Source organism: Oncorhynchus tshawytscha, unplaced genomic scaffold (assembly GCF_018296145.1).
Source record: "Oncorhynchus tshawytscha isolate Ot180627B unplaced genomic scaffold, Otsh_v2.0 Un_contig_4972_pilon_pilon, whole genome shotgun sequence".
Classification (NCBI taxonomy): domain Eukaryota; kingdom Metazoa; phylum Chordata; class Actinopteri; order Salmoniformes; family Salmonidae; genus Oncorhynchus; species Oncorhynchus tshawytscha.
This window is the reverse complement of record NW_024609780.1, coordinates 337,501-361,607: the sequence shown is the minus strand read 5'-3', so window position 1 is coordinate 361,607 and position 24,107 is coordinate 337,501. Positions and strand designations below refer to the sequence as shown.

The following is a 24,107-nucleotide window of genomic DNA, read 5'->3' as shown; positions in this document are numbered from 1 at the left end:
CTTTCCATCATACATTACATCAAAGATTCTGTATAAAAATCTACACGTCTGGAATTAACACACGTAACCATGTCTTATAAAAGACCACCTAATTAAAGTGCCAAGGTGCTGAAGGGGGAACTGGACAGAAAAAGACAGGTGGGAGATAGAGAGGATTGATAGGTACCAAAGTGTATTGTTGGTTAGAGGAGAGTGGCAGGAACTGAGGAGGAGGGTAAGAGATGGTTGAGTACTGGATCGGCTGTGGAGCAGAGGGCTGGAGATGCCGAACCGGCTGAAGGAGGAGAAAAGGACAGAACAGAGGGAAAGAGAGGAGAGAGACCTCCATTAAGTTAAGAAGTCAGAGGTGATTGAATAGGAGGAACTAGAGCTGGCTGATTAATATCACAATTAATTGAACCTGATTGATATCTGGATAATTCACTCAGCCCTAGCTCGTAGATGATGATTGTTCTCTGGGAAATTAGGAGGCATGAATTAAAAATGATGGATTCTAATCTACTATATTAATTGAGAACAGGTAGAGTAAAGAAATGACTGCATGCAGGGAGTGAATGGGCTTTCTGGAGAAAGAAGGGATACATGAGCTGCCGACTCATTGACTGACCTGGGAGAGGACGTGATTGGCTGGCTGGTGCGGGGCTGGGGGCGGTAGGGGAGGGGCCAAGGGCTGCTGGCTCCTCCCACCTTGCTGTGAGGTCATCGAGGGGTTGTAGACCACAGCACTGCCGTCAGGGTTCACAAAGGGTTGGCCTGCAGGTGGGGAACAACAAACTTAGATACACTGTAGACCAGGGCTGCCCAACTCTCTTCCTTGAGATCTACCATCCTGTGGGTTTTCAGTCCAACCCTCTTCCTGGAGATCTACCATCCTGTGAGTTTTCATGCCAAAACCTACAGGACAGTAGATCTCCAGGAAGAGGGTTGGACTGAAAACCTACAGGACAGTAGATCCCCATGAAGAGGGTTGGACAGCCCTGCAGTAGAGGCTATAGGACATTTGAGTATAATTTAGTCAATAGGAGTTATGCTATAGTAACATGTATCCTGAATAATGACTAAACCATGAATATATACAGTTTACCAACTCCCTTAGTCCATTCAATCTGGAAAGGCTTTGATAAAAATGTGACCCAAAACAAAATATGTAGTTTGTGGAAATTTCAGCAGTCTAAGAGAAGAGCAGACAGACTTATAGACTGAATAAGAAGTTTGTTTTACAAGAACTATGATCAAAACCAACCAGGACCAAACATCACATCAAACCCAAAATAAAGACAGCACACAGAGACGGGCCAATCCGTCCGATATGAACTGAGGGACGAGGACCAACCCTGATCAGAAGATACCAACCTGTGTGTGGGTTGACCAGTATACTGCCAGGCGGTATCCCTGTGGCTTCCGGGGGAAGCAAATAGTAACTAGCAGCATTAGCAGTGGCCTGGGTTGGCGCTGGGCCGGATGCAGGCGCCGGGCCATTCCTGCTGCCCCGATCACAGTGTACAGAAGCTCTACTACTGCTGGGGGCCGTGGCAGCGGAGGACGCAGAGGAGGGTGTAGGTAGCACCGTGCTGGGGCCCCCGACAAGGCCGGCTGCCTGGGTTAGAGCAGCTGGGACAGGGAGAGGCAGGTGGAGTACTTGGGGGCGAGAGATGGAACTCGTAGAAGACCCTACACTATTAGAAGACTCAGAACCTAGAGGAGGGAGGGATGAAAAGATCACTAAACGTCCTACAGAGAGGATCAAGAAAGGCGTCCTATAGGTGTAACCCTCATTGTAAATTAGAATCTGTTCTTAACTGACTTGCCTAGTTAAATAAAAAGTAAAAATAGAGACAGTGGCTTGTAACACATGCACAGCCAGCCTCTGGGCAGGGATACAAGGACGACAGCTATTGGTCACTTCTGCGGTAACAGGGGTAGAAGCAGCATAGCCATTGGTCCATTCAAAAGTGGGACACACAGTGAGTGAATTCATTGGCTATAGGTGATATTTGTCCCTCTGTGGGCATCTTGCATGAGCCCGTATCAAGTGTAATTTTAAGTGGTCCACATCTTAAAGAGTATAACCACAAACATGCTATTAGTTTGTCAGTAATGCAACCACAGACAACTTTTCCTGGTGTAGAACGTCAAAGTTCGTCTTCTGGCACGTACGCAAACCTCTAATAGTTGATGTCAAAAGCAAAGCCATCAGGAGCTTTGAAATCTGGACAGACAAGAGAGGAAATCTGGGCTCCAGTTTGGTCTCTGGACGTATTACTGGAGAGGAGAGAAACATGTCTCTCTGTCTTGCCAACAGTAAAAGCCAATGAATTCAGAATTGTGATGGCCATCATTCTTCATGTTTTCTACACAAACTAAACCAGCACTTAAAGAAATTGGGGATACTGTAACAAAATTAGAAAAAAAGCTAAAAATGCTAAAACAAAAAATGCTAAATGATGCCAAAGAACCAAAAAGATGACATGCACTGCATGCAGAAGAGATGAGCCACAGGACAGAGCGAACAGGAACACAAAATGGCCTCCCAGTAGCAGCAGAGCTGATGTTGTGCTGCACAAAGTGAGCCCCGTCTTCGTAAACAACGTTAAAGAACAAACTGCGCAGTCACTGTGGAAATGGAGTCACACGAAACCAAGAGGAAAAGCCCCCAGAACAGAGGCAGCAACAACAACAAAAAGATGATCGAAAAGACAAGGAACGAGGAAGAACCAAAACAGCATAAACAAAGAAAACAGGGTCTCCATTCCCCCAGTATGCCTGTATTAAACAGGGATGGTACACACAGACACACAGTGAAGGACCAAATCCAACTCATGTCAGTCAGAAACTAGTGTATCACATTGTCTAAGGGTGACTGACCACACTTGGGGTAAATCAGTAGTCATGGACACAGAATTTTTTTTTTTTTTTTCATTCTTAGGGTTCATTCTGTTATTAAAACAGGTGCTTCACTATGCTGTGGAACAAAGCAGACTGGACACCATACGTCGCACGTGCATTTGACTACGTGTGCATGAGCCAGTGCCCCCCCCCCAGTTACTTGCCTGTTTTGGAGAGGCGTCCGGTGCTCTTGCTGCTGGCTGAGCTGTCTCCTCTGATGAGGACAGAGATGCTGCTGAAGCTGCTGGCCTTGGTCATGGTCGGCCTCAGGTTACGGTTGGAGCTGTCTGAATCAGTGCTGCTCCACGGCCGGGCATCACAGTTCTTGGGGTCATTCTCAGAGCTGCTCTGTCTACTGCTGGCTGACCGCCCGTCCCCTAGTCTGAGGAAACAAGGAATGGATGGATATGTGTGTGTGTGTGTGTGTGTGTGTGTGTGTGTGTGTGTGTGTGTGTGAGAGAGAGATCTGTGACAGAAAGGAAGTACCTGAAGAGTTGCCGCCTCTGTTGTGTGCTGATACAAGCCTCTTCATCAGGGCTCCTGCATGGGGAGATGACCATGCAACATTATCAAAGGGTATCAAATCCACGTTGGACCAACCAGTCGAGCCGTCCACATTGGACCAACCAGTCGAGCCGTCCACGTTGGACCAACCAGTCGAGCCGTCCACGTTGGACCAACCAGGCGAGCCGTCCACGTTGGACCAACCAGGCGAGCCGTCCACGTTGGACCAACCAGGCGAGCCGTCCACGTTGGACCAACCAGGCGAGCCGTCCACGTTGGACCAACCAGGCGAGCCGTCCACGTTGGACCAACCAGGCGAGCCGTCCACGTTGGACCAACCAGGCGAGCCGTCCACGTTGGACCAACCAGGCGAGCCGTCCACGTTGGACCAACCAGACAAACCGTCCACGTTGGACCAACCAGACAAACCGTCCACGTTGGACCAGCCAGACAAACCGTCCACGTTGGACCAGCCAGACAAACCGTCCACGTTGGACCAGCCAGACGAGCCGTCCACGTTGGACCAACCAGACGAGCCGTCCACGTTGGACCAACCAGACGAGCCGTCCACGTTGGACCAACCAGACAAACCGTCCACGTTGGACCAGCCAGACAAACCGTCCACGTTGGACCAACCAGACAAACCGTCCACGTTGGACCAACCAGACGAACCGTCCACGTTGGACCAACCAGACGAACCGTCCACATTGGACCAACCAGTCGAGCCGTCCACGTTGGACCAACCATCCACGTTGGACCAACCAGACAAACCGTCCACGTTGGACCAGCCAGACAAACCGTCCACGTTGGACCAGCCAGACAAGCCGTCCACGTTGGACCAGCCAGACAAACAAGCCGTCCACGTTGGACCAGCCAGACAAGCCGTCCACGTTGGACCAGCCAGGAGAGCCGTCCACGTTGGACCAGCTAGGAGAGCCGTCCACGTTGGACCAGCCAGGAGAGCCGTCCACGTTGGACCAACCAGGAGAGCCGTCCACGTTGGACCAGCCAGGAGAGCCGTCCACGTTGGACCAACCAGGAGAGCCGTCCACGTTGGACCAACCAGGAGAGCCGTCCACGTTGGACCAACCAGACAAACCGTCCACGTTGGACCAGCCAGGAGAGCCGTCCACGTTGGACCAGCCAGACGAACCGTCCACGTTGGACCAGCCAGTCAAATGTTGTAAGTGTCAAATTAGACTGATATGTGAATGATATTTACCTTCCATCTAGATGGAAATGATCTCCCTGTGGAAAAAAATACATCTATTTGAATGTCTTACTTACATCATTTGCAGTCCATAAAGCCTATCCATATTTTACTTCATAATAAACACAAATGCATCATTAATCTAAATTGATTAGCCAAAATCTCACATCTGGTGCAAATATCCTGTCCCTGGCTCTCTGATAGTCTTCCTCCCTCTCCTCGATAGATTTGCTTCTCCTGTCGTCTTTCAGGCGCATTCGTATCTGCAAGCACATGCACAGCTTAGCCTAGCCAGCAGCTTCCACACAGCTTAGCCTAGCCAGCAGCTTCCGCACAGCTTAGCCTAGCCAGCAGCTTCCGCACAGCTTAGCCTAGCCAGCAGCTTCCGCACAGCTTAGCCTAGCCAGCAGCTTCCGCACAGCTTAGCCTAGCCAGCAGCAGCCCGCACAGCTTAGCCTAGCCAGCAGCTTCCGCACAGCTTAGCCTAGCCAGCAGCTTCCGCACAGCTTAGCCTAGCCAGCAGCTTCCGCACAGCTTAGCCTAGCCAGCAGCTTCCGCACAGCTTAGCCTAGCCAGCAGCTTCCGCACAGCTTAGCCTAGCCAGCAGCTTCCGCACAGCTTAGCCTAGCCAGCAGCTTCCGCACAGCTTAGCCTAGCCAGCAGCTTCCGCACAGCTTAGCCTAGCCAGCAGCTTCCGCACAGCTTAGCCTAGCCAGCAGCTGGAACAGCAGCACCAGATTGTCACCCTCTCAAAGACATATCGCTGAGGATGCATCCCAAATGGAACACTATTCCCTATATACTTTACTTCTGTTGACCAGGGCCCATAGGGCACTATATAGAGAATAGGGTGTCATTTGGGACACAAGGTGACATTTGATTGGAACACAGAAACTGCCTACCATGCCGTCTTCCCGGTCGAAGCTGGCGTTGTCTCTTTTGAGAATGTAGCGTTTTTGGAAATCATCCGTTTTGTCGTCTTTTATGTGTTCTGAGAATTTTTGATCTGGTCTGTGGAAAACAAATTTACATTGCTGGAAGTTTAGAGGAGTGGGAAAAACAAACCTACACCAAATACATACTTTCTACTTTCAAAGCAATTTGATGTATTTAAGCGTCATAGAATGTAATAAAATGTATTATTGTAGTTTAGTAATAATGTATTTTAAAATTGACTGGTATAAACTGAAAAACATACATTCTTGTATTGCTAGTTTTGTTGATGATGACAGACTTCCCAGTGGGGTCAACATTGTGATCCATGCCAAAGTAGGCAGCCACTCGATGTAGCAGCATTCTATGGTACGAAGTCATGGGAGGGAACTTCCTCTTCTGGCTTCTAGGAAACACAAGAGCTGAATGAGCTTCACTGAAAGGCTAAAATAATACAACTATAGAATTGAATTAACTATAAATTAATAAAAATACATTTTATTGATCGATTTAATGTATTTATTAAATAACTTACTCATTATTACTGATAAAATCCAGAATGTCCTGCTCCAACTTCAACAGCATCATTCTGTCTCTGGGGTTGTTCTTTAGAGTGTTGACCAGGAACTCATGCAGGTCTATTCCAGTAGAGTCTGTGTAGTCCTGGCTGGAATCTAGACACAAGAGGACCAGGTATTGTGTGTAGATTGATGAGGGAAAAAAACAATTTAATTCATTTTAGAATAATGTTGTAACGTAACAAAAGTGGGGAAAAGTCCAAGGGGTCTGAATACTTTCCGAATGCACTAACTGGGCTTACGTTTACACTGGTCATATATAATATATTCATATTCAACGGGTGTTGTGCATTAGTAAATAAAGAAATGGGTTATTGTGCGCTCTGGCACACGCCGACGTGAGTGCTCTGAAACCGGGAGTAGACAGCCAGAGTGAATTTACGAACGCACCCATAGTCTCCTAGGATACTATATTAGATTTCTCAGAGAGCTCCATGTTCCGGAATCAGTTCATTAGTTCTCTAGACTAAAGCTCACATGTCTCCAAGGTCCTGTATTGTAACACACAACCGTGTCTGTCTGTCTGAAGGCAGCGATGGCCATTATATTTTCTCTCACTATTTTCAACACAAAGATAATCAACCTCTCCGCCAACTCTCCCACACACCTCTTGACAGCATTTTCCGGGACATCTTCTCTGGTTTCTCCACCTTCTCTTTCTCCTCCTTGGCAGACAGCTCCTCCTTATCAAAGGACTGGGATATCTGGATGTGAATTTGAAGAGTAAAAAATAAAAGCTACAGTGGTAGCTACTAGCAATATCCCCATGATTAAGTCTATATCCTAAATGGCAGCCTATTACCTATGGGCCCTGGTCAAAAGTAGTGCACTACATACAGTGAGGGGGGAAAGTATTTAATCACCTGCTGATTTTGTACGTTTGCCCACTGACAAAGAAATGATCAGTCTATAATTTTAATGGTAGGTTTATTTGAACAGTGAGAGACAGAATAACAACAAAACAATCCAGAAAAACACATGTCAAAAATGTTAGAAAATGATTTGCATTTTAATGAGGGAAATAAGTATTTGACCCCTCCGCAAAACATGACTTAGTACTTGTGGCAAAACCCTTATTGGAGGTCAGACGTTTCTTGTAGTTGGCCACCAGGTTTGCACTCCTTTAAGAGTGTGCTCCTAATCTCAGCTCGTTACCTGTATAAAAGACACCTGGGAGCCAGAAATCTTTCTGATTGAGTGGGGGTCAAATACTTATTTCCTTCATTAAAATGCAAATCAATTTATAACATTTTTGACCTGCGTTTTTCTGAATTGTTTTGTTGTTATTCTGTCTCTCACTGTTCAAATAAACCTACCATTATAGACTGATCATTTCTTAGTCAGTGGGCAAACGTACAAAATCAGCAGGGGATCAAATACTTTCCCCCCTCACTGTAGGGAATAGGGTGCCATATGAGAAGTACACTAAAATTAAAATAGACAGAATTAATTAGCGCGTCACGTGAAGAATTTGCATCTAATTGTCCTCACAATCACACACTTGGTTGGAAGTTAATGAAAACATATTTAAGGGTTTTACATGTTTAGCTTGTGAAAACAAGTACATGCCGACCGACCTCATTTAAAAAAAACATCTCATTTACTACGAGAGCACCGTTTTCATTTCAAATAACAGCTCAGCTAAAACCCTGTGCTGCACAGAGTGATAAACCTTCCTCCTCCACGTACGATAATCACCTCGTCAATTACATCACAACGATTAACATTGTTTTATTTCATCTTTAAACACCTGAAAATCCTACATCATTTTGACATTACAATGATGTGACTAAACAAACACTAACAGTACATGGACCTACAGAGGAGTGAATACTGAGAGTCCAATATAGATCTGCTTTATGTTTGAGGAAGAGAATACATCCAATAGAAAGCCTGTATCACCTTCCAGACCTTCACATCCATCAATAGAAAGCCTGTCTCATCTTCCACACCTTCACATCCATCCAATAGAAAGCCTGTCTCATCTTCCACACCTTCACATCCATCCAATAGAAAGCCTGTCTCACCTTCCACACCTTCACATCCATCCAATAGAAAGCCTGTCTTCTTCACCTTCACATCCATCCAATAGAAAGCCTGTCTCACCTTCCACACCTTCACACCTTAACATCCATCAAAAGAAAGCCTGTCTCACCTTCCACACATTCACATCCATCCAATAGAAAGCCCTTCTCACCTTCACATCCATCCAATAGAAAGCCCTTCTCACCTTCACATCCATCCAATAGAAAGCCTGTCTCACCTTCCACACCTTAACATCAATCATTTGCTTTATTGTACCACATGAAAGAACTCCCTTTGGAAGACTTGTTGTAAGACAAGCATAGAAATACAATAACTAGAATGGGGGCGGAAGCCCCTCATATCACAGCCATTTGACACTCGCTTGAATGATTATATTTTATAATGGTGGCAGGTGGCCTAGTGGTTAAGAGCGGTGGGCCAGTAAAGGTCGCTGGTTCGAATCCCCAAGCTGACTAGGTGAAAAATCTGTTGATGTGCACTTGCCCTAACCCCATAATTGTGCCTGTAAGTCGCTCTGGATAAGAGTCTGCTAAATTACTCAAATATGAATTGTTAAATGTCTAAGGCTTAGCGAGCATGGAGAATATAACAACCATTTGACAGTACTCACTTGAATGAAAAATGTACATTCCTATCATTCCAGTTGTGTGTGTTTCAAGGCCTTCTCAGCATCCCAGCCTTGACCTTGGTTTAACCCCGCTACTCATCTTAATCTCTGCTGCGCTTCATTCCCTGCTCTGATTCACTATTCAACACTAGTACAAAAGGCAGAGAGGAGCTAAAAGCTGAACAGCACACTGAAACTCAGCCTGCGACCTAAATGATACCCTATTCCCTATATAGGGCACTACTTTTGACCAGGGCCCAGAGGGAATAGGGTGCCATTTGGAACACAGATTCAGAGTGCTGGCTGCAAGAAGCTTAAATTAAATACCACTTCAGGATAGAGGCAACTAGGGAAAGAAGTTAGGAGCCAGTGGTTTCTGGAAGGTAGATGTAATGTTTACATTAGTGATATAATGGTAGCCTAGCGGTTAGAGCGTTGGGCCAGTAACCAAAAGGTTGGTAGCTCAAATCCCCCAGCTGACAAGGTACAAATCTGTCCTGCCCCTGAACAAGGCAGTTAACTCGCTGTTCCTAGGCCATCATTGAAAATAAGAATTTGTTCTCAACTAACTTGCCTGGTTAAATAAAAAGGTAAGAAAAAGAAGATATCCTCTGCCTCTCAGGGAGGCTTTGCTGTAGTTATTCAGCACAACTGGCTAACAAAAGAAACAATATTACTACAGAAAAGCAACAAAGAAAGAGATGTGAGGAAGGGAGCGTAAGTGGAGAGAGGGTGAATGAGAGGGCGGAAGACAGAAAGAGGAGAAAGATGTGAGGAAGGGAGCGTAAGTGGAGAGAGGGTGAATGAAAGGGTGGAAGACAGAAAGAAAGAGGAGGGATGAGAAGAGGAGAAAGATGTGAGAAGGGGAAGGGAGGGAGCGTAAGTGGAGAGAGGGTGAATGAGAGGGCGGAAGACAGAAAGAGGAGAAAGATGTGAGGAAGGGAGCGTAAGTGGAGAGAGGGTGAATGAGAGGGCGGAAGACAGAAAGAGGAGAAAGATGTGAGGAAGGGAGCGTAAGTGGAGAGAGGGTGAATGAGAGGGTGGAAGACAGAAAGAGGAGAAAGATGTGAGGAAGGGAGCGTAAGTGGAGAGAGGGTGAATGAGAGGGTGGAAGACAGAAAGAGGAGAAAGATGTGAGGAAGGGAGCGTAAGTGGAGAGAGGGTGAATGAGAGGGTGGAAGACAGAAAGAGGAGAAAGATGTGAGGAAGGGAGCGTAAGTGGAGAGAGGGTGAATGAGAGGGCGGAAGACAGAAAGAGGAGAAAGATGTGAGGAAGGGAGCGTAAGTGGAGAGAGGGTGAATGAGAGGGCGGAAGACAGAAAGAGGAGAAAGATGTGAGGAAGGGAGCGTAAGTGGAGAGAGGGTGAATGAGAGGGCGGAAGACAGAAAGAGGAGAAAGATGTGAGGAAGGGAGCGTAAGTGGAGAGAGGGTGAATGAGAGGGCGGAAGACAGAAAGAGGAGAAAGATGTGAGGAAGGGAGCGTAAGTGGAGAGAGGGTGAATGAAAGGGCGGAAGACAGAAAGAGGAGAAAGATGTGAGGAAGGGAGCGTAAGTGGAGAGAGGGTGAATGAGAGGGCGAAGACAGAAAGAGGAGAAAGATGTGAGGAAGGGAGCGTAAGTGGAGAGAGGGTGAATGAGAGGGTGGAAGACAGAAAGAGGAGAAAGATGTGAGGAAGGGAGCGTAAGTGGAGAGAGGGGAGAAAGATGAATGAGAGGGACAGGAAGACAGAAAGAGGAGAAAGATGTGAGGAAGGGAGCGTAAGTGGAGAGAGGGTGAATGAGAGGGCGGAAGACAGAAAGAGGAGAAAGATGGAGGAAGGGAGCGTAAGTGGAGAGAGGGTGAATGAGAGGGCGGAAGACAGAAAGAGGAGAAAGATGTGAGGAAGGGAGCGTAAGTGGAGAGAGGGTGAATGAGAGGGTGGAAGACAGAAAGAGGAGAAAGATGTGAGGAAGGGAGAGAGGGTGAATGAGAGGGCGTAAGTGGAGAGAGGGTGAGGAGGGAGCGGAAGACAAGACAGAAAGAGGAGAAAGATGTGAGGAAGGGAGCGTAAGTGGAGAGAGGGTGAATGAGAGGGCGGAAGACAGAAAGAGGAGAAAGATGTGAGGAAGGGAGCGTAAGTGGAGAGAGGGCGGAAGACAGAAAGAGGAGAAAGATGTGAGGAAGGGAGCGAATGGAGAGAAAGGGAGAAAGATGAAGACAGAAAGAGGAGAAAGATGTGAGGAAGGGAGCGTAAGGGAGAGCGTAAGAGAGGGCGGAAGACAGAAAGAGGAGAAAGATGTGAGATGTGAGGAAGGAGAAAGTATGAAGAGAAGGGCGGAAGACAGAAAGAGGAGAAAGATGTGAGGAAGGGAGCGTAAGTGGAGAGAGGGTGAATGAGAGGGTGGAAGACAGAAAGAGGAAAGAAAGATGGAGAAGGGAGCGTAAGTGGAGAAAGATGTGGCGTAAGTGGAGAGAGGTGGAAGAAGACAGAAAGGAGAAAGATGTGAGGAAGGGAGCGTAAGTGGAGAATGAGAGGGCGGAAGACAGAAAGAGGAGAAAGATGTGAGAGCGTAAGTGGAGAGAGGGGAGAGGGAGGAAGACAGAAAGAGGAGAAAGATGTGAGGAAGGGAGCGTAAGTGGAGAGAGGGCGGAAGACAGAAAGAGGAAAGATGTGAGGAAGGGAGCGTAAGTGTGGAGAGAAAAGATGGGAGCGAAAGAAGAAAGATGTGAGGAAGAGCGTAAGGGAGAGAGGGCGGAAGACAGAAAGAGGAGAAAGATGGAGGGGAAGACAGAAAGAGGAGAAAGATGTGAGGAAGGGAGCGTAAGTGGAGAGAGGGTGAATGAGAGGGTGGAAGACAGAAAGAGGAGAAAGATGTGAGGAAGGGAGCGTAAGTGGAGAGAGGGGAGCGTGAATGAGAGGGTGGAAGACAGAAAGAGGAGAAAGATGTGAGGAAGGGAGCGTAAGTGGAGAGAGGGTGAATGAGAGGGTGGAAGACAGAAAGAGGAGAAAGATGTGAGGAAGGGAGCGTAAGTGGAGAGAGGGTGAATGAAAGGGCGGAAGACAGAAAGAGGAGAAAGATGTGAGGAAGGGAGCGTAAGTGGAGAGAGGGTGAATGAAAGGGCGGAAGACAGAAAGAGGAGAAAGATGTGAGGAAGGGAGCGTAAGTGGAGAGAGGGTGAATGAGAGGGTGGAAGACAGAAAGAGGAGAAAGATGTGAGGAAGGGAGCGTAAGTGGAGAGAGGGTGAATGAAAGGGCGGAAGACAGAAAGAGGAGAAAGATGTGAGGAAGGGAGCGTAAGTGGAGAGAGGGTGAATGAGAGGGTGGAAGACAGAAAGAGGAGAAAGATGTGAGGAAGGGAGCGTAAGTGGAAGTGGAGACAGAAAGAGGAGAAAGATGGGAAGGGAGCGTAAGTGGAGAGGGCGGAAGACAGAAAGAGGAGAAAGATGTGAGGAAGGGAGCGTAAGTGGAGAGAAGACAGAAAGAGGAGAAAGATGTGAGGAAGGGAGCGGTGGAGAGAGGGCGGAAGACAGAAAGAGGAGAAAGATGGGAAGGGAGAAAGATGTGAGAAGGGAGCGTAAAGTGGAGAGAGGGGAAGACAGAAAGGGAGAAAGATGGAAAGACAGAAAGAGGAGAAAGATGATGAGGAAGGGAGCGTAAGTGGAGAGAGGGTGAATGAGGAGGGCGGAAGACAGAAAGAGGAGAAAGATGTGAGGAAGGGAAGATGTGGAGAAAGAGGGAAGGGAGAGAGGTGGAAGACAGAAAGAGGAGAAAGATGTGAGGAAGGGAGCGTAAGTGGAGAGAGGGAGCGGAAGACAGAAAGAGGAGAAAGATGGGGAGCGGAAGACAGAAACAGAAAGGGAGAAAGATGTGAGGAAGGGAGCGTAAGTGGAGAGAGGGTGAATGAGAGAGGGGGTGGAAGACAGAAAGAGGAGAAAGATGTGAGGAAGGGAGCGTAAGTGGAGAGAGGGAAAGAGGAGAAAGATGAATGAGAGGGAGAGGGTGGAAGACAGAAAGAGGAGAAAGATGTGAGGAAGGGAGACGTAAGTGGAGAGAAGGGAGGGTGAATGAAGGGTGGAAGACAGAAAGAGGAGAAAGATGTGAGGAAGGGAGCGTAAGTGGAGAGAGGGTGAATGAGAGGGCGGAAGACAGAAAGAGGAGAAAGATGTGAGGAAGGGAGCGTAAGTGGAGAGAGGGTGAATGAGAGGAGAAAGATGTGAGGAAGGGAGCGTAAGTGGAAGACAGAAAGAGGAGAAAGATGTGAGGAAGGGAGCGTAAGTGGAGAGAGGGTGAATGAGAGGGTGGAAGACAGAAAGAGGAGAAAGATGTGAGGAAGGGAGCGTAAGTGGAGAGAGGGTGAATGAGAAGAGGGCGGAAGACAGAAAGAGGAGAAAGATGTGAGGAAGGGAGCGTAAGTGGAGAGAGGGTGAATGGGCGGAGAGACAGAAAGAGGAAAGAAAAGATGTGAATGAAGGGTGGAAGACGAAAGAGGAGAAAGATGTGAGGAAGAAATGAAAGAAGACAGAAAGAGGAGAAAGATGTGAGGAAGGGAGCGTAAGTGGAGAGAGGGTGAATGAGAGGATGTGAGGAAGACAGAAAGAGGAGAAAGATGTGAAGACAGAAAGGAAAGAAGGGAGAGAGGGGGTGAATGAAGGGTGGAAGACAGAAAGAGGAGAAAGATGTGAGGAAGGGAGCGTAAGTGGAGAGAGGGTGAATGAAAGAGGGCGGAAGACAGAAAGAGGAGAAAGATGTGAGGAAGGGAGCGTAAGTGGAGAGAGGGTGAATGAGAGGGTGGAAGACAGAAAGAGGAGAAAGATGTGAGGAAGAAGAGAAGGATAAGAGTGAAAGAGGACTGAATAGAACTCGGAGAAGGAGGGGGTTAAATCTCACTAGTTCAAGGAAGTCTATCCATTTAAACACACAGCCAGGGTTTCCTAGTAACCGGTTTCACAACAAGGACAATGCATCTTTACAGAGAAGTAGAATCATTTCGTTTTCTCGTCTACACCAAGGAAACATTTCCACTCAAGGAGAAATAATTGGCATAAAAAATTGCAACTTAACATAGAAAGACAACCCCCCCCCAAAAAATAACCTGTATCACTTCAAACACCATTAGCCAAGGACATGTTTGAGTGGCGCTGACAGACAAAGGAATGGGTTGGAGGAAGCCTAACATCATAGTGACAACCGTACTATTCAATTATATCAATCCACAGGACTCCATGTTCTGACACGTGAAAATACAATCTTCTCTAAGATGGATGTGAGTAATACAGGACGCACACACACACACCGCAGGTACACACACACACCGCAGGTACACACACACACACACACACACACCGCAGGTACACACAGGTACACACACCGCAGGTACACACACACACAAAACAGCTGGTGGTGGAGAACACCCTCGTGGTTTTGATGAAGTTAGTGCTGACTGGATGAAATGCAAGGCCCTCTAGCTTCTGGCTCGTGTGTGTCCGGTGAGAAGGCAGAGTGACGTTTGTGAAATGAGCCACAGCTAATGTGGTAGAAGCAGTCGTCTGGGGGTTTACCCAGAGGTGTGTGTGTGTGTCTAAAGGTTTACCCAGAGGTGTGTGTGACTAAAGGTTTACCTGAGGATCTGGTGTCAGCTGGTGTGCAGTTAGAAAGGGAGGAGAGGACTCTTCACAGACAGCCAGGCTCCGTACTAACTTTACCTTGGCCCTGGACTGAGGGAGAGTACAGTATATTGACAACGGTTAAAAATATATTCCTTTAGATGACGTGCGTTGATCATTTCAAAACGCGAACCGACCAAGTAAAAATACAAACCAAGACGTAAAGGCCAGCAAGCACCAAGCACGACCAACAGAATATGTTCAGACCTCAAAATGACTTGGGTGAATCCAATCCAAGCATGTAACTAATGGTTAGCAAACACGTAAATAAGTCAGTTTAAACATCTGAACATCATGCAAATGGAGATAAATAATACTAACGCGCCACCACAAGTCTGGATGTTTTTAAAGGGATGACTTAAATCATGTGTCAGACTCATCCCTTTAAAAACATCCCATGGAATGACTTAAATCACGTGTCAGACTCATTCCACCAGATGTTTTTAAAGGGATGACTTAAATCACGTGTCAGACTCATTCCACCAGATGTTTTTAAAGGGATGACTTAAATCACGTGTCAAACTCATTCCACCAGATGTTTTTAAAGGGATGACTTAAATCACGTGTCAAACTCATTCCACCAGATGTTTTTAAAGGGATGACTTAAATCACGTGTCAAACTCATTCCCCAGATGTTTTTAAAGGGATGACTTAAATCATGTGTCAGACTCATTCCACGGAGGGCAGAGTGTCTGCAGGTCCCTTGTACTCGATTGATAAATGAAGGTTACTAATTAGTAAAGAACTGCACTCACCTGGTTGTCTAGGTCTTAACTGAAAGGACAAACCCCAAACCCTCTGACACTAGGGCCTCCACAGAATGAGTATGAACCCCCCTGTTCACTACATCACAAGAACCAAGTCAACAGCAGGCAAATATATAATAAGACATGCAGGATAAATCCGTCTTCTCAGCAGAAACACCGGAGATAAAATGATAAATGATGTGGTAGTTGCCAGGCAGACATGCCAGGCATCATGCTAATCCACCGACTGTACCTTGGAGCCCCTCACCGACTGGCCAGCTGATACAGGAGACTGCTGCTGTCCCAAACGGACCACAAAAAGGAGGAGTTTAGCTAACAAGACTACAAGGTTAATGAATATTGTGGTCCAGAACAACAGGAAGGCTGAATACATACGTCACACATGTTGGATGTCAATGTGCATCCTACTAAAGAGCTCAGCCAATCAATAAAGGCATGTGACAAAACACGAGGAGCAGCCCTTTTTGGACCAAGATGAATTCTCAGCCTCGTGATTCAAACACCTTCCTGTCTGAGAAATTAGACCCAGAGTCTGACTACTATGTACATTAAAATGTATTTTCTCTCTGACCCATTTTCACATCCCTCTCTCTCTCTGACCCAGTTTCACATCCCTCTCTCTCTCTGACCCAGTTTCACATCCCTCTCTCTCTCAGACCCAGTTTCACATCCCTCTCTCTCTGACCCAGTTTCACATCCCTCCTCTCTCCTCTCTCTCTCTGACCCAGTTTCACATCCCTCTCTCTCTCTGACCCATTTCACATCCCTCTCTCTCTCAGACCCAGTTTCACATCCCTCTCTCTCTCAGACCCAGTTTCACATCCCTCTCTCTCTCAGACCCAGTTTCACATCCCTCTCTCTCAGACCCAGTTTCACATCCCTCTCTCTCTCAGACCCAGTTTCACATCCCTCTCTCTCAGACCCAGTTTCACATCCCTCTCTCTCTCAGACCCAGTTTCACATCCCTCTCTCTCAGACCCAGTTTCACATCCCTCTCTCTCTCAGACCCAGTTTCACATCCCTCTCTCTCTGACCCAGTTTCACATCCCTCTCTCTCTCAGACCCAGTTTCACATCCCTCTCTCTCTCAGACCCAGTTTCACATCCCTCTCTCTCTCAGACCCAGTTTCACATCCCTCTCTCTCTCAGACCCAGTTTCACATCCCTCTCTCTCAGACCCAGTTTCACATCCCTCTCTCTCTCAGACCCAGTTTCACATCCCTCTCTCTCTGACCCAGTTTCACATCCCTCTCTCTCTGACCCAGTTTCACATCCCTCTCTCTCTCAGACCCAGTTTCACATCCCTCTCTCTCAGACCCAGTTTCACATCCCTCTCTCTCTCAGACCCAGTTTCACATCCCTCTCTCTCTCAGACCCAGTTTCACATCCCTCTCTCTCTCAGACCCAGTTTCACATCCTTCAGACCCAGTCCCCTCTCTCTCTCAGACCCAGTTTCACATCCCTCTCTCTCTCAGACCCAGTTTCACATCCCTCTCTCTCTCAGACTCCAGTTTCACATCCCTCTCTCTCTCAGACCCAGTTTCCAGTTTCACATCCCTCTCTCTCTCAGACCCAGTTTCACATCCCTCTCTCTCTCAGACCCAGTTTCACATCCCATCCCTCTCTCAGACCCAGTTTCACATCCCTCTCTCAGACCCATTTTCACATCCCCTCTCTCTCTGACCCATTTTCACATCCCCTCTCTCTCTGACCATCCCCTCTCTCTCTGACCCATTTTCACATCCCTCTCTCTCTCTGACCCATTTTCACATCCATCCCTCTCTCTCTCAGACCCAGTTTCACATCCCTCTCTCTCAGACCCATTTCCATCCCTCTCTCTCAGACCCAGTTTCACATCCCTCTCTCTCTCAGACCCAGTTTCACATCCCTCTCTCTCAGACCCAGTTTCACATCCCTCTCTCTCAGACCCAGTTTCACATCCCTCTCTCTCTCAGACCCAGTTTCACATCCCTCTCTCTCAGACCCATTTCACATCCCTCTCTCTGACCCAGTTTCACATCCCTCTCTCTGACCCAGTTTCACATCCCTCTCTCTCAGACCCAGTTTCACATCCCTCTCTCAGACCCAGTTTCACATCCCTCTCTCAGACCCATTTTCACATCCCCTCTCTCTCTGACCCATTTTCACATCCCTCTCTCTCTCTGACCCATTTTCACATCCCTCTCTCAGACCCATTTTCACATCCCTCTCTCTGACCCATTTTCACATCCCTCTCTCTGACCCATTTTCACATCCCTCTCTCTGACCCATTTTCACATCTCTCTCAAACCCATTTTCCTGTCATGTAGACTAGAGCAAAGAGAAGTGTTCTGAGTTTGAAGAGGAGCAGGAAGCAGCGGGGGACGACATCTCAATGCCTCTGCTCTTCGTGTGTGTGTGTGTGTTCGAGAGCGTGTGTGTGTGTGTGTGTCCTAGAGGTCCTAGGGAGAGGTCCTAGAGAGTCAGAGACGAAAGCGGAGTCTGATTTAGACAGAACGGCTGGCAGGCTCCATGCTCCACTCGGGCTGCTGCTGAGACACCGTCTGTACACACACACACACACACACACTCTCCCTCTTCTCCTGGCCCCGTCCTCTAAAAACAACCAGAGGACAGTTCCTTTCCCGCTGCGCTGGAGGGTCAGATAACATTAATGAAATAAAGATGGAAATGGACCATTTCCAGGCATGTGTATGACCCTTAGAGACAGTGAGTGGCGCGTGTGTGTGTGTGAGACAGTAGGTGTGAACGCACCAGTAGATCAGATAATTGAACAGGGCAGAAAGGAAAGGGACAAAGAGAGAGGAGAGAAGGAAACGCTGACGTCTGCACTACAAGGTACCTGGCCTGAGAGAGAGAACGTGGCAGGGGCAGATGGTGGCAAAGTCACAGAGGAGAGACACACAGAGAAGTGCACCCCCCCTCCCCATCCGGCACCCCTTCAGTCTCTCTCTCACGGTGACACACAGAAGTGCACCCCCCTCCCCATCCGGCACCCCTTCAGTCTCTCTCACGGTGACACACAGAAGTGCACACCCCTCCCTCTCTCCCCAATCCGGCACCCATTCAGTCTCTCTCTCAGGGTGACACACAGAGAAGTGCACACCCCTCCCTCTCTCCCCCCATCCGGCACCCATTCAGTCTCTCTCTCAGGGTGACACACAGGAAGTTTGTAGATAAGCCAGGATTTGAGATCCAGATTATCTGTCTTCTTCAGTCTGGCTGGAGCGCCAGCCACCGACCACTTTTACTTCTCCTGCTTCCCATTTATACTTCTGCCTGTCAACATTACCTCCAACCCAGAGACAAAACCCTCTCTGCTGCCTGTCAACATTACCTCCAACCCAGAGACAATACCCTCTCTGCTGCCTGTCAACATTACCTCCAACCCAGAGACAATACCCTCTCTGCTGCCTGTCAACATTACCTCCAACCCAGAGACAATACCCTCTCTGCTGCCTGTCAACATTACCTCCAACCCAGAGACAATACCCTCTCTGCTGCCTGTCAACATTACCTCCAACCCAGAGACAATACCCTCTCTGCTGCCTGTCAACATTACCTCCAACCCAGAGACAATACCCTCTCTGCTGCCTGTCAACATTACCTCCAACCCAGAGACAATACCCTCTTGCCTGCAACATTACCTGTCAGACAAAGGAACATACTGTCAACAACCTCAGAGACAAAGGAACATTTTGCTGCCTGTCAACATTACCTCCAACCCAGAGACACTCTGCTGCCTGTCAACATTACCTCCAACCCAGAGACAAAGGAACGTTTTGCTGCCTGTCAACATTACCCCCAACCCAGAGACAATACACTCTGCTGCCTGTCAACATTACCTCCAACCCAGAGACACTCTGCTGCCTGTCAACATTACCTCCAACCCAGAGACACTCTGCTGCCTGTCAACATTACCTCCAACCCAGAGACACTCTGCTGCCTGTCAACATTACCTCCAACAACCCAGAGACACTCTGCTGCCTGTCAACATTACCTCCAACCCAGAGACACTCTGCTGCCTGTCAACATTACCTCCAACCCAGAGACACTCTGCTGCCTGTCAACATTACCTCCAACCCAGAGACACTCTGCTGCCTGTCAACATTACCTCCAACCCAGAGACAAAGGAACGTTTTGCTGCACTGCATCAGCACATCTTCTTCCACCAACTTGTTTTAGCTGTTACATTAGAGTGTTTTAATGACTGATCCTGAGCTCAATCACATTACCATAGTTCAATTATATTACCATATTTACATTGTTGGTACTGGTAAAACATGTTCAAATTGTGGCTGTGATATAATGGAAAACTGATCTTCTCATTGGTCCACACTAAAAGGCTCTGTTTATGTTTACACAGGTGTATTTACCTGTGACGTTTCCCTCTTGTTGTCACAGCAGCTTCCGTCTTGGTGACCGGTGGCATTGTGTTCCGGCACCAGGCTCCCAGCCGGTTTGGGTTTGTCCTTCACACCATTCTGTCTGCTGTCTGCTCCTAATGTTGTGGTGTCGGTCCAGTCTGCTGCCTCCAGCTCCACTCCAGCCTCACAAACCTTCATGGTCTCAGTCCTACTGATGTCCTTTACAGTAACAGGATCAGACATCCTCATCAGACGCACAGCTTACAGAGAGTCTCTATACAACACTGCTGTTACTGGGGTCCTGGAGATGGAGAAAGAGAGACAATGGAGAGACACTGGGATTTTACTAATCAAAATGCAAATCATTTTCCATTAGAGCTACAAAAGACATCTTACACCTACAGTCAGAGAAGAGAGAGAGAAAACATGGGCATTGAATTATCATGCATTTACAGAGAGAAAACATGGGCATTGAATTATCATGCATTTACAGAGAGAAAACATGGGCATTGAATTATCATGCATTTACAGAGAGAAAACATGGGCATTGAATTATCATGCATTTACAGAGAGAAAACATGGGCATTGAATTATCATGCATTTACAGAGAGAAAACATGGGCATTGAATTATCATGCATTTACAGAGAGAAAACATGGGCATTAAATTATCATGCATTTACAGAGAACAGACAGAAAACACGGGCTAAAGAGACATATTGTAAAGGTCTCTATTAGTTAGAACATCTGAAATCTAATGACTACTGTAATGGGGCTAATGCAGGGACAGTGACAGGGCAGTGGTTTTTGGTAATAATGTGGCCTAATTATGCAGCAAGTGTCTCTTGCAGTAGCAGTAGCATAGAGAAGAGGGGTGGGGAGGGTTAGGGAAGGAGACATCCCAGAGAGGAGAAGAGGGAAGGAGACATCCTAGAGAGGAGAAGAGGGAAGGAGACATCCTAGAGAGGAGAAGAGGGAAGGAGACATCCTAGAGAGGAGAAGAGGGAAGGAGACATCATAGAGAGAAGAGGGTTAGGGAAGGAGACATCATAGAGAGAAGAGGGTTAGGGAAGGAGACATCTGGTTTATGAGAGCTGTGATTAATGATTTTAATTAGAGGTTGAGAGGCCCCATCTGATTCAGTCTCTGACATTAACACTGTGGCTCTGTGCCTCTGTCTCAATTTAACTTTCCTTGATTCCTTCTCAAACCCCATGACGGAGAAGGTCAGAGGGGAGTGACCAATTCATTGAGGATAGAAGAATCCCAGAAAGACACATTGAGAAAGAGCCTGTGAGACAGCCAGTACTATTGGAGGACAGAGCTTGTGGCTATAGAAAAATACCACTGATACCGTGGATCCCAGAATGTTCAGAGTGCCTCCGTGACTCTACGGCCCTCTCTATAGGCAGTTATCAATAAAAGCCCCAATACAGTGTGGAACGTTCCATTTGACTGCTGATGGGCAAGGAGACCACCAGCTCCTCTAAACCATTGACAACTGTGTGCCGTTTAAGGGCTTGTTAAATAAATCTAACGATTTGGTTTCAATATCATCACCTCTTGAAGAGCAGTCAGGACTACACATTTCCCAAAATTCCACATTTAGTTTTATCAGAGTTACACTGCAAGGAACTGCATGCTTTTTATTATCTGTAAGTTTAGCAATTGATCATGTAATTTCAGATAGGTGAAGGTAGCATTTTACCAGAGAACAGTAGGCTGGCTACCCAGAGAAAAGTACTGGAGAGCAGTAGGCTGGCTACCCAGAGAAAAGTACTGGAGAGCAGTAGGCTGGCTACCCAGAGAAAAGTACTGGAGAGCAGTAGGCTGGCTACCCAGAGAAAAGTACTGGAGAGCAGTAGGCTGGCTACCCAGAGAAAAGTACTGGAGAGCAGTAGGCTGGCTACCTATAGAAAAGTACTGGAGAGCAGTAGGCTGGCTACCCAGAGAAAAGTACTGGAGAGCAGTAGGCTGGCTACCCAGAGAAAAGTACTGGAGAGCAGTAGGCTGGCTACCCAGAGAAAAGTACTGGAGAGCAGTAGGCTGGCTACCCAGAGAAAAGTACTGGAGAGCAGTAGGCTGGCTACCCAGAGAAAAGTACTGGAGAGCAGTAGGCTGGCTACCCAGAGAAAATAGATGAGAATTCACAAACGGCCATTCTGAGTGAAGAAGTGCAACTGAAGAACGAAATCAGTCTGATGCCGAGCAGACATTACAATAAGAAGCATTGTAGATCTACATTTACAAAACACAGGAAGTGTTATCTTTCTGCATTAGGGCGACACCTAAGATTAACTCGCTCGTTATCTAAAGTACGTGGCTGAATGAATAACGTCACGGTGCATCATATTGTGTGAGCTTTCTGCTGTGTTTGAGGTGTCAAAGCCCGTTGAATGAGTTCTGTGCCGCTGCAGCTTGATTTCCTCTCCGTTCTGTGCGGTCTGCTTCTCCCCATCGCCCCAGAACAGCGCGGGCCCGTTGCCCTAGCGACGCCACACAGACCGTGTCCTTCAGACAAGCATGCCGTCAAAACTTTGTGCAAATTAATAATGTCTCTCGCTCACATTCGTTTGTAAAATGTCTAAACTCAAACATATCATTTCTGTAGCTCCTACCTATACATGTATAACTTTATGAGCTGCATTGCCTGCAATTTGTTTATTTTCGTTTGCACTCGTTAGCATATTTTTGCTAGCAATATTTTGTTGTTATTCTGCTAATAGACGCCCAATGGGCTTCTTTGCATTTTTGTGTACTAAGCCAGTAGTACCCTAAATCCCGGTGTGAGAGAAGGACGGTATGAGGACGACAATCTGGAAACCACCCAACCCTACTATAGATATTCCAATACAGCCATCTAGTTTATCCCCGAATGGTAACTTGTTAACTCGCCATATTGGCGTGATTTGTTGTTAGGCAACTAGCCAATTTGACGTGGTCCCTCAGTCAATGTCGTCGATCACGTCTGTCAGCAGCAATCCTGATTAAACCCTTATTAACAATGTTGAAAAGGAGATAGTGTTAGCCAACTTCACTAGATAGGCCTGGGTTGGTGGGAGAAAAACTACATTCGGTCTACCGGTAGCTAGCAATGTAAACATTATCATCAGGTAGCTAGCAAAGTAAACATTATCATCAGGTAGCTAGCAGTGTAAACATGATCATCAGGTAGCTAGCAGTGTAAACATTATCATCAGGTAGCTAGCAGTGTAAACATTATCATCAGGTAGCTAGCAAAGTAAACATTATCATCAGGTAGCTAGCAATGTAAATATCAGATAACAGTACATCGGCGAATTGGTCCTTCTGCTGCTTGACAGGCAGAGCCCACAAAGGATGGGAAATGGACCTAAAACCACTCATACTAGGCAAGTATATTTAACTTATTTTAGATCACTCAAATCCCATTAATGGTGGCCAATATTAAACGATATTGTGAGTTAAATGACCAGTTGATGTTTACTGATGACTGTAGAACTCTGATAGAGATAAACATGGAATAATGCGATGTGCTGTTCTTACTCTGCTCTTTAAGAGGTGCTGATATTACAACCAAATAGTTCATATACTTAACAAGCCCTTGAAAACGGCACCTTACCTGTCCACAACTGTAATCAGTAACGTAGGTTTTGGATTACCCAAACTCCGTAACGTCATCTGATTCTTTTCTGTTACTTCCCCTTAATTTGTTTCATTTGTCCATTGTTGACTAAATGTTTTGTATATAAGCAACACAATTTTCAAGATACAGAAGTTCCAAAATACAGAAATATAGCAGGAATGATGTAAAACGCGTCACACCGGCTTTTAGAAAAGGATCCATCAAACACATCTGGTGTGTCATCATAGTGGTCTCTGATTGGTCATCATAGTAGTCTCTGATTGGTCATCATCTGGTGTGTCATCATAGTGGTCTCTGATTGGTCATCATCTGGTGTGTCATCATAGTGGTCTCTGATTGGTCATCATCTGGTGTGTCATCATAGTGGTCTCTGACTGGTGATCAGACTCTCTCAGGTGAAACAAACTGAAACACCTTTTTTCAATGGTGAATTGAATGAACCCGAAAGGTGTCAAATTGCATTTCTTTCTCTCACAAACATCCTTTCTGAATTTGAAAGTAATCTAGTTTTTCAAAAGTATGTAATCTGATTACAATATTTTAGCTGGTATTGTAATTGATTAAAAAAATTGTAAATCAGATTACATGTACTCAGTTACTCCCCCAAAACCTGCTCCTCTCACACCCATCTTTAAACTCGCTCTTCAATAACAAAATGTATGTTGTTCTTTTGTTCTGCAGTGCTATTTTAGTTATTTTACTGAATGGAAACTGTCTGAGAGGCAGATCAAAAATGTTAATCTTGAAGAGAAATAACTAAAAACACCAGGCTGGTCCACATCTATTAAGTTATTCCAGCACACAAATGGAATCTTTTCTACTCCAGTGCAGCATTGCTGATTTGTAATATCTGTCAGTCTCTCGACTGGAATGATGTCAACACTATTTTTAATTTCCCCCCGGCCCCCCACTGCACCTTACAGGTAGCTACTTACTGGGAG

At 46.7% G+C, this 24,107-nt stretch overlaps 1 protein-coding gene across 15 annotated transcripts in view; it reads right to left on the bottom strand.

Moving 5' to 3' along the window:
• LOC112238947 (R3H domain-containing protein 1-like) overlaps positions 1 to 24,107 on the bottom strand; it is a 59,262-nt gene that overhangs the window by 16,591 nt on the left and 18,564 nt on the right. For 8 of the 15 annotated variants that reach the window (XM_042317993.1, XM_042317995.1, XM_042317992.1 and 5 more), the window contains exons 2-16: positions 24,102 to 24,107; positions 19,553 to 19,844; positions 15,410 to 15,454; positions 14,366 to 14,461; positions 6,719 to 6,815; positions 6,069 to 6,207; positions 5,799 to 5,939; positions 5,503 to 5,611; positions 4,768 to 4,863; positions 4,613 to 4,638; positions 3,373 to 3,426; positions 3,051 to 3,268; positions 1,354 to 1,695; positions 608 to 753; positions 167 to 274 (exon numbers count right to left, since the gene is read on the bottom strand). The exon at positions 24,102 to 24,107 is cut by the window's right edge and continues 224 nt beyond it. In XM_042317993.1, the coding sequence (XP_042173927.1) occupies positions 167 to 274; positions 608 to 753; positions 1,354 to 1,695; positions 3,051 to 3,268; positions 3,373 to 3,426; positions 4,613 to 4,638; positions 4,768 to 4,863; positions 5,503 to 5,611; positions 5,799 to 5,939; positions 6,069 to 6,207; positions 6,719 to 6,815; positions 14,366 to 14,461; positions 15,410 to 15,454; positions 19,553 to 19,792 (1,857 nt within the window). In that variant the 5' untranslated portion in view covers positions 19,793 to 19,844; positions 24,102 to 24,107. The remainder of the gene's footprint in view (positions 1 to 166; positions 275 to 607; positions 754 to 1,353; positions 1,696 to 3,050; positions 3,269 to 3,372; positions 3,427 to 4,612; positions 4,639 to 4,767; positions 4,864 to 5,502; positions 5,612 to 5,798; positions 5,940 to 6,068; positions 6,208 to 6,718; positions 6,816 to 14,365; positions 14,462 to 15,409; positions 15,455 to 19,552; positions 19,845 to 24,101) is intronic. The other 7 variants (XM_042317998.1, XM_042318000.1, XM_042318001.1 and 4 more) reach the window with 7 other exon arrangements.